Below are 15,069 nucleotides of genomic sequence, written 5' to 3' on the forward strand. Positions count from 1 at the left end.
GCAGCCAGCCACATTTGTTGTTCATGTACCCCTATGTGCCCCACTCAAATATAAAATTATACTATTTTTAATATTTTTCTCTCTGCCACGAAGAAATAAGGCGCAGAGTATACATATAGTGCTAGTGTAGTTTTTTGAAAGAGGCTTCATGACTTCTGGAGTTTGTATATGGAATTCTGACCCCATCCCCATCCAAACTAATATTGTAATAAACTATTTTATAAAATATGTGATTTTTACTGTTTTGTTGTTATATTAAAATTCATCTAACTCTCTGCCCCTCTCACCACAACCCCACTTTCTTTGGGCTTCTTCTTTCAAAAACATATAGATTCATAGACTCAGATGGGATCCAAAGGGCCATCTAGTCCAACCCTCTGCTATGCAGGAATTTCATCTAAAGCAGGCATCCCCAAACTGTGGCCCTCCAAATGTTTTGGCCTACAACTCCCATGATCCCTAGCTAACAGGACCAGTGGTCGGGGGGAAGATGGGAATTGTAGTCCAAAACATCTGGAGGGCCAAAGTTTGGGGATGCCTGATCTAAAGCATCCATGACAAATGGCCACCCAACCTCATTACCATATTATATTGTTGGGGCAGCTCCTTCCCTACCTTCCCTAGTAGTGCTTAAGAGAGATCTGTGTGCCCTCAGGAAAGGCAGAAGTGTGGGAGCCGAGGGAAGTAAACTCTTGCACCAACAGCTCCCAGCTGGCCTGAGAGGACTTTGCTAATCTTCGTTTACATAATGCATTTGTTTTAGTATTTTAAAATTGTAGCTGCTTTGGATGCTTTGGCAGAAAGGCAGTATAGAACTCAAAATAAAAGAATTAATTAAAATGCCTAGACAGGCAAATTACAATATCCATAGGAGTATCAAATAGATCAATAACAGTTGCTGTGCTGTAAATAGCAATGTTCGTTACATAAACAAGATCACAACACTGTCAGGAATGGAAAAAGAAAATAGCGTTATTTTTGCAAACTTCCAGCCCAAGCCAAGATCATACCAATTTAACAAAATGTGAACCACAACAGGCCAAGTCTGAGTAATAATAACATAACCAGAAAGACTAAGAGGAATGGAAGAGCAAACTTCTGTTTGTACTACTTGCATCTAAAGTATCTTGCAAAGTCCTCAACCTTGAGGAATTTTAAAGAACTAATTAGAACAGTTAAAGGTGGATTAAAATAGGCCCTCTTTATGTCTTTTTACAGGAAAAAAACCAGTCTGAAAATACTTACACAAAGTGGGAGGAAATTAGCAAATGTAGTGGCACAGTGAGCAGCATTAGGAGAGTCAAAGTCTTCTGTACAGAACTCAGGCACTGAGGTGAGATGTGGTCCACTGCCTTTCTCCCAGATATAAAGCGCAATCTTTCAAAATACAAAAAAGGTATAATTAATGTTGAAATATATTCATGCTATTAAAATTCAATGCAAATGGCTTTTAGTATAAGAAGTTAGAAAAAAGATGGGAGAACAATATATTATCCACTCACATATATTATCTTGTGGTGTAAGAGAGTTTTGAAGTTTTAAACCAGAGCTTATGTGAATAATTATATGTGTGCAGGTGTACAGTAGTATACTACTGATAAACTACTAGCTCTCCTCCCAATAAAACCACAGATATATCATGTCAAACACCAGGAACCTTTCCTTTCAATCACCCTAGATTTATTCATAGTGCCTCCATTCCTATCCCAAGCAAAAAAAGGTCTCTTTAAGAAGAATAAGGGCTATAGCTCAGTGTTAGAGCACATGCTTTGCATGCAGATGGCCTTAGGTTTAATACCTGACATCTCCAGGAAGAACTAGGAAAGATTTCCAGCATCTACTGATGTTTTTAATTCTGTTTTATAGATATCTATAGGTAGATTTTATTGCATTTTGTATGTTGAAAGCTGCCTTGTTATATTTTATGAGATATATTTATTTATTTTCAAATAAATTTTGATAAATAACACTGTACTGTACTGTGCTAGGAGCCTTCCTATGCATCTAATAAGGGCTAACAAGCACTTGGAGAGGGCTTGCTAGAGACAGAGTGCTGTAATCCAACACTCTGTTAGCAAAGTTCTATTTGTGCACTGAGGCTTTGCCTTTCTCCATTCTCCTCCGACAACTCTCAAACTCTGCTCCAGAGAGGGCCCTAACAGTTCTCTTCTCAGAGAAGGGTACAAATTTTGGTTAGAGATGGAGGGATGGTTAGCAGGGATGGGAAATATCTTGCTTCATGGCTTTTCACACATTGTGATTTTTGCATAACACATACACAATGATTCATGATATATTGCCGGGTCAAAAAATTATGAAACCAGTTATCACAATATGGACTTGAAACCCGTTTTGAACGATATAGCACTCAACCCTAATGGCTAGTGCTGCGGCAGGAGCAAATTCAATTTTGAACTGGACCCTCATTTACAGGTGACCAGCTCAGCTCAAAGCATAGTGAGGCTTTTCAAATTGGGGGAGTTTCTAATTCAAACTCTACCAACTGCAAATTCACCTGCATCACTAATCTTTTCACAGATCTCTACATCTAACCAATGTATCTGCCATCTCATGAGACATCACATATGTTCAGTGACTATTGTTTATTCCCAGCTTGAGAAGAGGAAAACACAAACTGAAAATAAGTTTAGTTAAGACTGACAAGAACAGATGTCTGAGAAAGTTGGTAAATGTTCACAGCTGTGCAGACACGCATTCTTCTCTGCAGCTACTTTTAACATTTGAACAATAATAAGTCCGTGAATTTGTGGGAAATCAATCAAATAGAAAAAGAACATTTGTAAAATACACATTTTAAAACTATGTGCATTTTGACTATTGCATTAGTGTGCTTTCTTGATACTACTTCACAATGTGGCAATGTAACACACAGAACTTCGTAAGATAAAGAGGTGTGCAATCTTCTTCTGCATCAGTGGAAAATTTTAAGGACTGAGCTGACTGCTTTGTAATTTTTATAGCACGTGCTTTTGTCCCACAGACGTCCTAAGACCTAGATAATTTCCAGTCTTTAACAGTAACGAGCAAAGAACTCATGATGCTCATGGCTTGTTAAAAGTTAGAAAGCAATGGGAATAGGACATCTTATGATTCATACTAGGTAGGGGGGGAAGGAACCCTGGAAGGATTAATTGTAAAAAAAAATCCACAATGGGCTCAGCATGTATCCTTAAAAGGAAGAATTAATACACCCAAAAGATGGGCTGTAAAAGAATACAGTAAAAATGAATTATATTCCATCTGGAAAGGCATAGCAGCATACTGAATGTGGTTGAAAGGAACAGGAATGAAATAATGACCCAAGGCATCAGATGCTTTTGAGTGCACAGGAGCATATCACAACTCCCTTCACTTTCAATAATGCCTAGTGTTACTATAAATTGTCACAGGAAAAGGAAAAAGAATGCTAACCTTTAAATATATATCACATTACTATTAAATGTAGCTTGCAATTCCACAAGCATAGATTCCCAGCTGCCACTAGAAATGCCCTTGTCCCCAATCTGAACATCATTAAATCAAGTGAAGAAGGAAGACCTACACATATATGTGTTGCTCCATTTTCAAACACATATTCCTGGCTAATAGGACAGATAAGCCCCTCCTGTAATCTGAGGCTACTAGAGATGAAATTTTCACTTCTTAACATCCAGCACATCTGTGCTAATTGTGGTTAGGCAGAATTCATGTCCTGTGTTTTGAGGGAGGGAGATAAAAATGTCCCATATTTAATCTTTTCTTTTCTTTTCTTTCTTTCTTTCTTTCTTTTAAATCAGAACATCTTGCAGTGAACAGCTATCAAATAAGAACTTCTGCTTTAACAACTGTGCATAGCTGTCAAGTTCTCCCCTTTTTTAAGGGAAATTCCCTTATGCTGAATAGGGCTTCCTCGCGAGAAAAGGGAAAACTTGACAGCTATGCAACTGTTATTGAACGAGTCTTTCCTGTCCTTTCTGTTTTGGTGCACGACAGGATTTGAATCAGCGTAGTCCTGGATGGGTTAAAAATAAAGCCTGAAGAATTGAAACAATTTCCCAGGTGAATCCCCAGCACTCAGGTGAATGCAGAAGCCTTTTTGTCATGTCCAGGCATGCACCAGAGCTCCCGAAAAGGTCTGAATTAGTTTGACAGCCTACAAAGAGTGCTATTCAACTCATTATACCTTTTGCTAATAAATGAAAGAAGTAATGTGCTATTTTTAAAAGGGTTGTACTGCATGATACCACACTGTATTGTTGATATGGTGATATGGGGTCATCTTTGAAAAGCTCATGAATAAGGCATTGCACCAAAACGGGCTACTGACTGGCATCTTGCAGAGGAGAGAACATGTGGGATATACAGTATTTATGAACCTTTCCCCTGCTACCAGCAATTATTTTTCAGACAACTGTGGAAGACGGTTTCTGCAATATTGCATGAGTTAGAAGGAAAGTTTGGCATACATGACATGATTAGATTCTCTTCTGGACATTAGCAAAATGGATTTCAGCTGGAATACAGATTGCAGACTGCATCAGCTTTGTTGGATGACCACTAACACAGCTGGATTCATGTCAATTAGTGTTCTACTTTTGCTGTGGACTGGAATATTCCCAAGGTTTATAATGCTTCTGTACATGTTTGTGCACATGTAGCTTACCATATAGTTCACACAGATTTCAAGGAGAGCATAATACAAGCTAGGAAACAAAGAACCATACAACTAGTCTAGTTCCATGCATTCATGGTTATTTTGGAGTTGTTTTTGCCTTGGAAACTGAATGGAGATTCAAAAATGGTGTGTGATATGGAGGAACTAGCTGTTCAAAAACAAAGTAGTAAAAAGTCACTGTGTTTGCACAAGCTCCTTGCATGAGTAGCTTTTTGAATCCTATCCCCTATTATCTGCATAGGCTAAAATAATACTATGTGGAGCCTGAAAGAAAATGTTTCAACATGGAGTGCTCATATTCAGAGTTCCAGCTAGGCAACCATGCCCATTTTCAGTATACTCCATTCCATCAGTTACCACCCCCACCCCATTTTTCTTCTCCCAAAAGTCAATATGCGTTATGTGGGTGCTAAAACATGCTCAGTTGTCGGTGAGCTGTTCTGAGGTTGTTGCTATTTTTCACCTCTTTAAATCCCCATCACCCAAAAATATTTTTGGTACTTTTGCAAATTTTGGATTCTCCCTGAGCCTGCTATGTATGGGTAGTGCTGTTTTGGATACATAAGGATTGGCACTCAGAGAATAAGTTCACTACTAGCGTATCATATTGGTCTTCACTATTCCATATAATGAACAAAGGAAGGAAATAAACACTTGTATCATTTCCCTCCTCCTATCACATGAACCCAAGATAGGTAACAGCAAAAGCAAAATTTTCAGAGTAACAGAATGGTCTTACCTCATATTTTAAATCTATTGTAAAATCTGACTTCAAAGGTTCATTCTTCAGCCTCTTTGCAAGCCTGTGCAGTAAAATAAATAATAAAAATAAAATGAGTTGTTTTTATACATAATACACACACACATCACATCACATACAAATTGGATACAGTATATACAAACTAGAGGCTTTCAGTGATCATGCCATTACCTAGATTCAGGCATCCCCAAATTGCGGCCCTCCAGATGTTTTGGCCTACAACTCCCATGATCCCTAGCTAACAGGACCAGTGGTCAGGGAAGATGGGAATTGTAGTCCAAAAATCTGGAGGGCTGAAGTTTGGGGATGCCTGACCTAGAAGCATGAACACATAATATCCTAAAAGACAATGCATACTTCAATACTGCTTTTTATGTATTATTCCTATTATTCCAATCCACTCTTCTCCACTTTTCACTATCCTTGCTTCATCTATTTCCTTCCTCTTTTTACTGCCTCTATACATACCACCCTATCCCAGTTCCCAGATATAGAGAGCTAGCAGAGGCAGCTGCAGTGCTCTTTCAAGAATATCTCTGCACTGGGAAGAGGTTCTGCCACATGCTTACATGCCTAGAGGCGATTGCCACGTGAACAGAAAAAATAAATGCTGAATACCTAAGACAGAGGTGGCTTTAAATTTTCACCTAGACCTGTGGACTTTGTTGCCACAACCAAGAATGATGGTCAGTAGAAGTAATAAAGAAATTGTAAGTTTTTAAAAATATTAAAAATTGGTAGTTGTCTTGGGAGCCATAAAAAAAACTGCTAGGGGTTGGATATGGCCTGTGGATCACCTATTTTTTAAATGGAAGCATATGCTTAGGTAATAGAAAGGCTCATTATTCAGCATTTTCACACTGTCAATTTCTCCACAACGAAACATGAAGATTAGTCTTTGAGATTTTAAAAATAGTTCCATAAGAAATATTTTTGCTTCTAGTTTCAAGAGGAGCAGCTTTTTAGTCTGTTGCAGCAAAAAGAGCGTAAGTCTTGTGGCAACTTGTTTCCAGACATAGAAAGAAGATCCACAGTTCAGTAGCCAATTATTTCTTGCTTTCTTATGTTCCCCATCTGTAGCATTTAAATATTCTCAACTTTTGCCCAGGTATTTTACTAAGAACCCCTAAAAGATATTTGGCTAGCATTTAATTTTGCCTATATGTTAATAAAACAAAGTTAAATGCAAATACCTACTGTATTTCCCAACATGTACATTTATGAAGAGGTAATTGCTTATTAATGTGCTTTATAATACCCTTGTGAGATAGTGCAAGCAGTAAAAGGGAACAGAGTGTTTACAGTTACTTAACATTGGATAAAAGCTCATTTGTGATCAAAGTCTAATCTCAATTTATATACATGTAAACATAGAGACATTTAATGTTTAACATAAATCTTTTACTTCTCCAGAGCATTTTACAAACACCAACCATTTAGTAAACAAATTTAGAAAGATCACAAAACTGAATTCTTACTTCTTGACAAGTGGAATACTAAGTGCCCAGCCAGCAGCAAAATCTGGAAATTTAAAAATTGAAGGGTTTTCTGCAAATGCATAATGGTGAATAATTGTAGATTCATCATCATGTAACGCTTTTCCTAAAAAATATTCCTGTGGAAGAAAATAATAGAATCATAGAACTATAGAGTTGGAAGGGACCCCAAGGGTCAAGTCCAAACACCTGCAATGCAGAAATCTCAATAATAGTATCCATAACAGATGGCCATCCGACCTCTGCTTAAAAACCTCAAACGAAGGAAAGCCCACCACCTTCTGAGTCAATTCCCCTGTCAAACAGCTCTTACCATCAGAAAGTTCTTCCTGATGTTTAGTCAGAATCTCCTTTCCTGTAGCTTATATCTATTGGTTCAGGTCAGGAAAAAACAAGCTTGTTCCATCTTCCATGTGACAGACTTTTACATATTTGAAGATAGCTATCATATCTCCTCTTTTCCAGGCTGTACATAGCCTCAGCCATTCCTCATAAGGCTTGGTTTCCAGATCCTTGATCACCCTGATTGCCCTACTCTGCACACGTTCCAGCTTGTCAATAGCCTTCTTAAATTGTGGTTCCCAGAACTGGACACAGTACTCCAGGTATGGTCTGACCAAAGTAGAATAGAGTGGTACTATTACTTCCCTTGACCTGGACACTACTGTAGATGCAGCCTACAATAGCATTAACTTTTTTTACTGCTTCATCACACTGTTGACTCATGTTACATTTGTGGTCTACTAAGACCCCCTAAATCATTTCTGCAAGCCTGCTGTCCCCTATCTTATATTTGTGCAGCTGATTATTCCTACCTCAATGTAGAACCTTACATTTGTCCCTAATGATACTCATTTTGTTAGAGACACTGTTGGGTATCTAGTACAGGCATCTCCAAACTTCAGCCCTCCAGATGTTTTGGACTACAATTCCCATCATCCCTGACCACTGTTCCTCTAAGCTAGGGATCATGGGAGTTGTAGGCCAAAACATCTGGAGGGCCGCAGTTTGGGGATGCCTGATCTAATGCATACTTTTTACAAAGCTGTGTGGTCAAACGTAAGGCCAGATAAACTTTTCATTTCCTTCAAAAATCCCCAATATGGAATGCCGCACGCCCTTTTGGACGATACATCACTGACGCTTTTGTCTATCAGTGTTATGCAGCTTCCACGTGAATTGATAAATATATACCAGCAGACAGTACTTTGATAGGCAAACTACTCCTCATATAATTAGAGGTCTTTCACTCATTGTTGATATTGTATATGTCATTTACTGTTTTATATTTGTAGGTGGAACAGATTCAGGTAGGTAGCCGTGTTGCTCTGACGCAGTTGAAATATGTAAATTAATAATTAAACAATGTCCAGTAGCACCCTAGAGACCAAGTAAGTTTGTTCTTGGTATAAGCTTTTGTGTGCACGCACACTTCTTCAGATCACAGTGGAACAGTTAGTGACAATAGTCTGACAGCACTATCCATTCTTAAGGAAATCAGCCCTGAGTGCTCCCTGGAAGGACAGATCGTGAAGCTGAGGCTCCAATACTTTGGCCACCTCATGAGAAGAGAAGAATCCTTGGAAAAGACCCTGATGTTGGGAAAGATTGAGGGCACTAGGAGAAGGGGACGACAGAGGACAAGATGGTTGGACAGTGTTCTCGAAGCTATGAACATGAGTTTGACCAAACTGCGGGAGGCAGTGCAAGACAGGAGTGCCTGGCGTGCTATGGTCCATGGGGTCACGAAGAGTCGGACACGACTAAACGACTAAACAACAACAACAACATATGCAAACTTTCCTCCCCATACGACTCAAGCAGTGGTAACAAGTTTTATTCATTGGCCCAGGAAGTGATAGGTTATTGGCCAATAAATGCATGGCATTAGAACAGATACTGAATCGTAATCGTACACTAAAATTTCTATTCAGCAACTTGTCAACTAAGCAACAGGAGTAAGTGTACACTAATCTGCTGTTTATTCATATAATTAACAGTTGTTAGCTGCAATTAATGGAAGAACCTTTCCATGACCATATGTGGTAATTACTTTATCTTAGCCACACACTGGAAACCATTTAGAAACAATACCACAATATTTTGTGAATGCAAGAAGAGTGGTGAAGTGTAGTAGAGGGAGCAAAATTTTTGCTACCATTTTCAAGGTTCATTCATATCCAGAGGCTTGATGATGTATTTAAATAATTCTATACATTTAGATTAGGCAACCTTACCTTTGTAGAAGCTGGACTGATTCTTCAGCAAGGCTTGTTCGATACTGCTTAAAAGTTTTGGTCTTTATAATGCTTTCTACCAATTTTCCACAAATTGATTTAGGCTACTAGTATGTAATTTTCTAGATGGCCACTTACTGTGAATATCTCTATTTTTAAAAACTGGTTGCTAATACCACTGCTATTCAAACACAGTACATGGGTAGTTTTGTCCGTGGACATCTCAAAGGTTTGATCTTGAGCACAGTGATAAGTAGAGGAATCAGTACCAAAATGTGTAATGCAATGTAGTCTCTTTGACCTATGTTCATCAATTACCTTCAGTTCCCACTGCAGTATAATTTTTAGTCATTAAGTGCTCCTATCAGAAGTGGGAATTTCTTTATTCATTAAAGCTTTCCTTATTCTTAGAGCATTATATAAAAGCAAATTAACCAACATCTCTATTTCTAAGCTAGTAATCTAAATTTCCAATTTTTACCTCAAAATGCAAGTAGTCAATGAATTTAACTTCACCTTAGACTTGTCATATCCTTCAAGTATTTCCAGTAGCTTTACAAGATGTATTCTTGTATCTTCTTCACAGAAGAAAAACCATGAAGAATTTCTGCTGTATGTAACAGAAAAACTGACAAAAGAAGAAGTTGGGATTATTGAGAAGACTGGGAAGGATTTAACAGTGTGACCCTAGACACGTCTACTCCAAAGTAGTTCAATGAGACTTACTCCCAGGTAAGTATGCTACTAATATATGCATTGTATCTTAAATGCAAAAATAAAGAACATTTAAAGAGTCACATGAATTGATTTTCATCAGCAATATAGCAATGGGTACCTCAAGCAACAAAAAGCAGTGTTACAGCCCTGCTCAGACATAACAGGAAACTGGACAGGTGTCCCTTACCTGTCAAAACACACCGTAACCAGCAATCATCTGATCAGTTGTTACAGCATGCACCTTCGAAGTCTTTTACAGGTGTAGCTGTGCCTTCAAAGGGACATGGCTATGCTTGCTGACAGCACCAATCACCTGACTGGCCCTGACAGTGAGCCCCTGTGACTACACTGCAGAGATCCTAGTGATGAACAACTTACTGTAACCAATCCCACTGGGGTTCGCTGTCATGCAAATAAACAACTGTGAGCCTATCATGCAAATAAACAACTGTGAGCTCACTCAATTCTTTTTGTAACCACATTTGTAACCTTATTTGGGAGGGGGAGAATAGTTTTGCAGGTCAAATTGGGAACTGTGCTGGGCCAAGTTAGGCCCATGAGCTAGAGATTCCTCACTACTGCATTACATGAACAGCAAATCTCAAGCTTGCACACTTGCCCCTTTCACACACTAGAGGAAAGGAATGTTGGTTTTTTTGTTTTTAAATCACTCGTTAAATCTGTCTTTTGCCCCTTGGTTTCTCCCTTCAATTTTTGGACTGTTTCATATGATGCCCTCCCAATTATTGTTCTGATTATATTTAATGTGCAATTGTAAAGAGCTTGGGTAGCTGATGCGAGCTGGAAAAAACAGGAAAAAACATTATACAGTCATACCTCAGGTTACAGACGCTTCAGGTTGCGCCAAACCCGGAAGTACTGGAACGGGTTACTTCCGGGTTTCGATGCTCGCGCATGCGCAAAAGCACTAAAATCACGCTTTGCACATGCGCAGAAGCACTGAATTGCAACCCGCACGTGAGCAGACACGGCACTGCAGATTGTAAACGTGCTTCCTGCGCGGATCACGTTCGCAACCCGAGCATCCACTGTAAAGGGGAAAGGCATATCCGAGGTGCGCCACAGATGACCTCTAACCCCTTTATACTGGCTCCAAGGGCCCTATGTTTTTCCACATCCACTCACAGTAAATATCTGTAAAACATCACACACTTCCAATAAGCTTCTTGAACCTTTATGGCCTTGCCTTTATCTCACTATTGGTTATAAATCAAAGTCCTCCTCCAAAGAAAAGGCCTTCAGTTGAGTATTGCAGATATGATGTGCACAGTAAGATGGATGTGTGAAAGGAGCAGTAGAAGGAATGTGTGCAGACATGAGAGAACAAAAAAAGGAAAATATTTAGCTCAAAACAAATATTGGTGGTGGGTGAGCTACCCCTTTCTGCTACATTTTCACTGCAAATGATTTTGGTTCTACCAAACAAAAACCACTTGAACTGGCCTGAGCAGCTGCCTCACAAATTATACCCCAGTATCACACTTACTGGTGCATTAATGGTAGAATGGTCCATGCACCTTCATGCTTGTCCATCTGATGAATAAGCAGAACTGTGGGCATCTCCTTTAAGAAAAGGGTAAACATTTTTACAACTTACATGTTAATAAAACATTAGTACTGTACATTGTTTTAAACATTTTGGTTTCAGCTTTTCCTGCAAAACGTGTTCACTATAATTTCCCATTTCCGCTGTACTCTTTTTAACAAAACAATTCTCTACTGTTCTGTGTTTTAACCTTTATTTTTACTTTAATTATGTTTATAACTGGCTTAATTTTTTATTTTATCTGCTCTTATCTGATTTTTATAGGGTTTAATTGTGATATTCTAATATTGCTTGCTATAAATAAGTGTTAAAGGGGAGAAAACACTGACCAATACATGAGCCAGTTTAGAAGTGACAAACTCAGCTTAATCTATCATTCTTTCTGAAACAGAGAACAAGGTTGGGCTATGTACTCCTCTCACATTTCCCCATGCAGTGCCTTGGATACTGGTTAATTTGAATCAGTGTTTCCTATTATACCCAGACTTGCATATTTTAGCATAAATCAAGGTTTAGTAACCAGGATACCTTGAGTTTAAGCCACAGTTCAGATTTAATAGGAACTATGGTAAGTTAAGCAGTATACAAGTGCTGAAGCTGGCATGCAAGGGGAGAGACAAAAATGTGGTTCCAATGGTCTTTCCTGGTGCAATAAACTATGGTTCATTGACCTGAACTTGCTACTTCTGAATTAGCCTGCCATAGAATGCTAAATAACAAATATGGGGCAAATTTATGTTGGCTCCTTGCACTTTTATAATAAATCTCGGGATATCTGAATTTAATATATTCAACACTGAAGAAGAAGAAAATAAGTATCAGATACCTTGTGCAGTTTGGGCTGTTTTTGTTTTTACTACACTGGGATTCTATTTGAATGGCAATAAATCAAGTATGCGTAATTCTTTCAACAACTGGGCATTTATTGCAATTACTGTACTGTATTTTACTTCCATAGCAGTCCTACCATAAACACTTTTGTCTCTTAAAATGCCAGCTATTTCTATCACCAAATGCAGGCTTTCTACTAGGATGAATGAAGGGGGTAAATCTATTTATAGCTGAGGAAGCTTGCAAGTTAGGCTCCATGTCAAACATTTCCCTTCAAGTAGAAGATGGGCTTCTTATCTCAGCAGCCTTTTAAGAAAGGAATAATGGAGCGCTGCCTGAGCAACCTTCAACAAATGCTTTGATTTTCTTTGAGAATAACTGGCTGGATTTTGTTCTTTAAAAAAACAATTTCAAGTGTACTTGCAAGCTTCATTTACACACTCAGGCCTCCAAATATTTCCTTTCAATTTTGCCATTACAACTGCTAAGAATATATATTCTGCAACTTTATCTGTTGTTTTAGCACATCAAGATTACCCCATTTACCATACCATTACCCAATATTTTTACCTACACTTCTTCCTAAAAATTACATACGGTTCCCCAATACTCACTGAATTAAACAAGCATCAAACTTGCATAGCTCCAGTTAGAAGAACTGCTTCATGTGCCTTTAGATAACGGCCCTTTTGAAAATTTTATTCCATGTTTCCTACCCATGGACTGCACTCTGCCAGGCAGCAATCAAGTAGACCAGGCACAGGCTAGCAGTTACCTTTCTTGCCCATCTAATTCTATATGGGGGCCAGGATTAAAGAGGCTTTACAAGTTACCCCGAGAATAAGTTTTTTTGGAAGGGCTTCTCAAAGTGCCGACCCTCATGCTGCAAGGCAAGCACCACTCTGAAGAACTGGGGTGGGGGAAACAATTCTCATCTATTTTAGGCTATAGTGTCAATAGCAATAATCAATATGAAAGCTAGGTAAGTATCTTTTTGATAATTGTGGATTCTTAAGAGTGCATATTCTCATATTTATTGTGGGACTAGATCCAATTTAAGTCATGCTTGGAGACGAGCCATTAAAATCTATACAATTTTCAATGGGTCTCTTTTAAACATGACCAAATTTGGATCCAACACACAATAAATAAGGTAACACAAACACTGATGATCTGAATCAAGCCCAGGTAGCTGGGATAATTTTACAATTATCACTCTAGTAGTTTTACTTTAAAACTATTTATAGGTAACCCTTTAATTGGCAATAAACATGATAACTTGTGCAATACTCTTATTTTCTGATATTGTCATTTAATATCACTTTAGCAAGTTTATTTTTTTAATTTTGCATGCTTTTATCACCATTTAAAGAGCATAATTATACTAATGTTGCATTATTTATTCATGACCAGCACTAAGCAAAATAATAACACCCTTGCAATTTTCACATGAATGGAACAATCCGTTCTCATAAATTAAAATTCTGAAGTTTATTACCGGTAGATACCGGTATTTCATATCAGGTTTTACAAGTGAAGTCCAGCTTTAAAATATGAAAATCTTCCATGTATTCAAAATACAAGGTTGTCAACTGCATGCTATTTTTGTAGAGACAGAATTCCATTCGAACATAATTCTAGTAATGGACTTTATATTCAAAACAGCATAAATAGAAACACAGTTAGTCCTACTGCTATACTCAAAATTTAAATGAACAGCATAATTGCAGGCATGCTGCCAAATTGTTTGTACAGCCTGCAGCAAACAGCAAGTAATAAGTGGAATTTATAGCAACCTAATCATTTTATACTCTCGGTCACTGGCTTTAATCCAATGATAGTCTTAGCATCCCAAAGGAGCCCAAGAGAATTAGCCCAAGCTCCAAAAAGCAAAATGAGTTTCATAAGCCTTAAGCAACTAATTCACATGGATCTCTTAGGTAATTTAACAATTTTATTATCTTGATGACTTAGATGTTTTCCACACAGAAAAAGCAAAAAGCAAAAGCTCTGAAGTCACAAATACAGTATTAAGGAAATTAAAGTCCATTTACAAATTTCACATAAATGCCTATTTCCTTCCCATTTCCATTTATCCCTAAATAAAAAAATGTCTCCTATGCATTTTGTCATCTGAAAGCACATTCAACCAATTTTTTGAAATACCAAGTAGAACAAATTGAGATGATTAAAAAAAACACAAGTGTATCTCTGAAAATTGTTAAGCCACAATATTTGGATATGCATGATAAAGAGGAAGAAGAGTTTGGATTTGATATCCCGCTTTATCACTACCCTAAGGAGTCTCAAAGTGGCTAACATTCTCCTTTCCCTTCCTCCCCTACAACAGACACTCTGTGAGGTGGGTGGGGCTGAGAGACTTCAAAGAAGTGTGACTAGCCCAAGGTCACCTAGCAGCTGCATGTGGAGGTGCGGAGACGCGAACCCGGTTCCCCAGATTACTAGTCTACCGCTCTTAACCACTACACCACACTGCCATTTTGAAAGAATAGTAAGCTAGAGTTACTACAGTCCTAAAGATATGAGTAGCTTCCATAGCACACAGAATATTGAATGTCACTATAACTACAATGGTCCCACTGAAAGGGCAGTGGGGCAAATGCATCCTGATACATTATTTGTCAGTTGCTATTCTAGTAAATATAATACACCATACTTAGCATTTAGGATTGTGTTGTCAATGTAGAGGCTCCATTATGGCCAATATACTTTTGAGGTACTACACAGATGGAACGTCTTACGTTCCAGAACTCCTCCTATACTCA

At 38.2% G+C, this 15,069-nt stretch overlaps 1 protein-coding gene across 3 annotated transcripts in view; it reads right to left on the reverse strand.

Moving 5' to 3' along the window:
- The window catches only part of B3GLCT (beta 3-glucosyltransferase), a 70,461-nt gene that overhangs the window by 24,384 nt on the left and 31,008 nt on the right, over positions 1 to 15,069 (reverse strand). For all 3 annotated transcript variants that reach the window (XM_088668235.1, XM_035114907.3, XM_035114902.3), the window contains 5 exons: positions 11,393 to 11,469; positions 9,685 to 9,796; positions 6,914 to 7,050; positions 5,415 to 5,478; positions 1,246 to 1,377 (listed from right to left, as the gene is read on the reverse strand). In XM_088668235.1, coding sequence (XP_088524361.1) covers positions 1,246 to 1,377; positions 5,415 to 5,478; positions 6,914 to 7,050; positions 9,685 to 9,796; positions 11,393 to 11,466 — 519 coding nt within the window. In that variant the 5' untranslated portion in view covers positions 11,467 to 11,469. The remainder of the gene's footprint in view (positions 1 to 1,245; positions 1,378 to 5,414; positions 5,479 to 6,913; positions 7,051 to 9,684; positions 9,797 to 11,392; positions 11,470 to 15,069) is intronic.

Source organism: Zootoca vivipara, chromosome 4 (genome assembly GCF_965207765.1).
Source record: "Zootoca vivipara chromosome 4, rZooViv2.hap1.1, whole genome shotgun sequence".
Classification (NCBI taxonomy): Eukaryota; Metazoa; Chordata; class Lepidosauria; order Squamata; family Lacertidae; genus Zootoca; species Zootoca vivipara.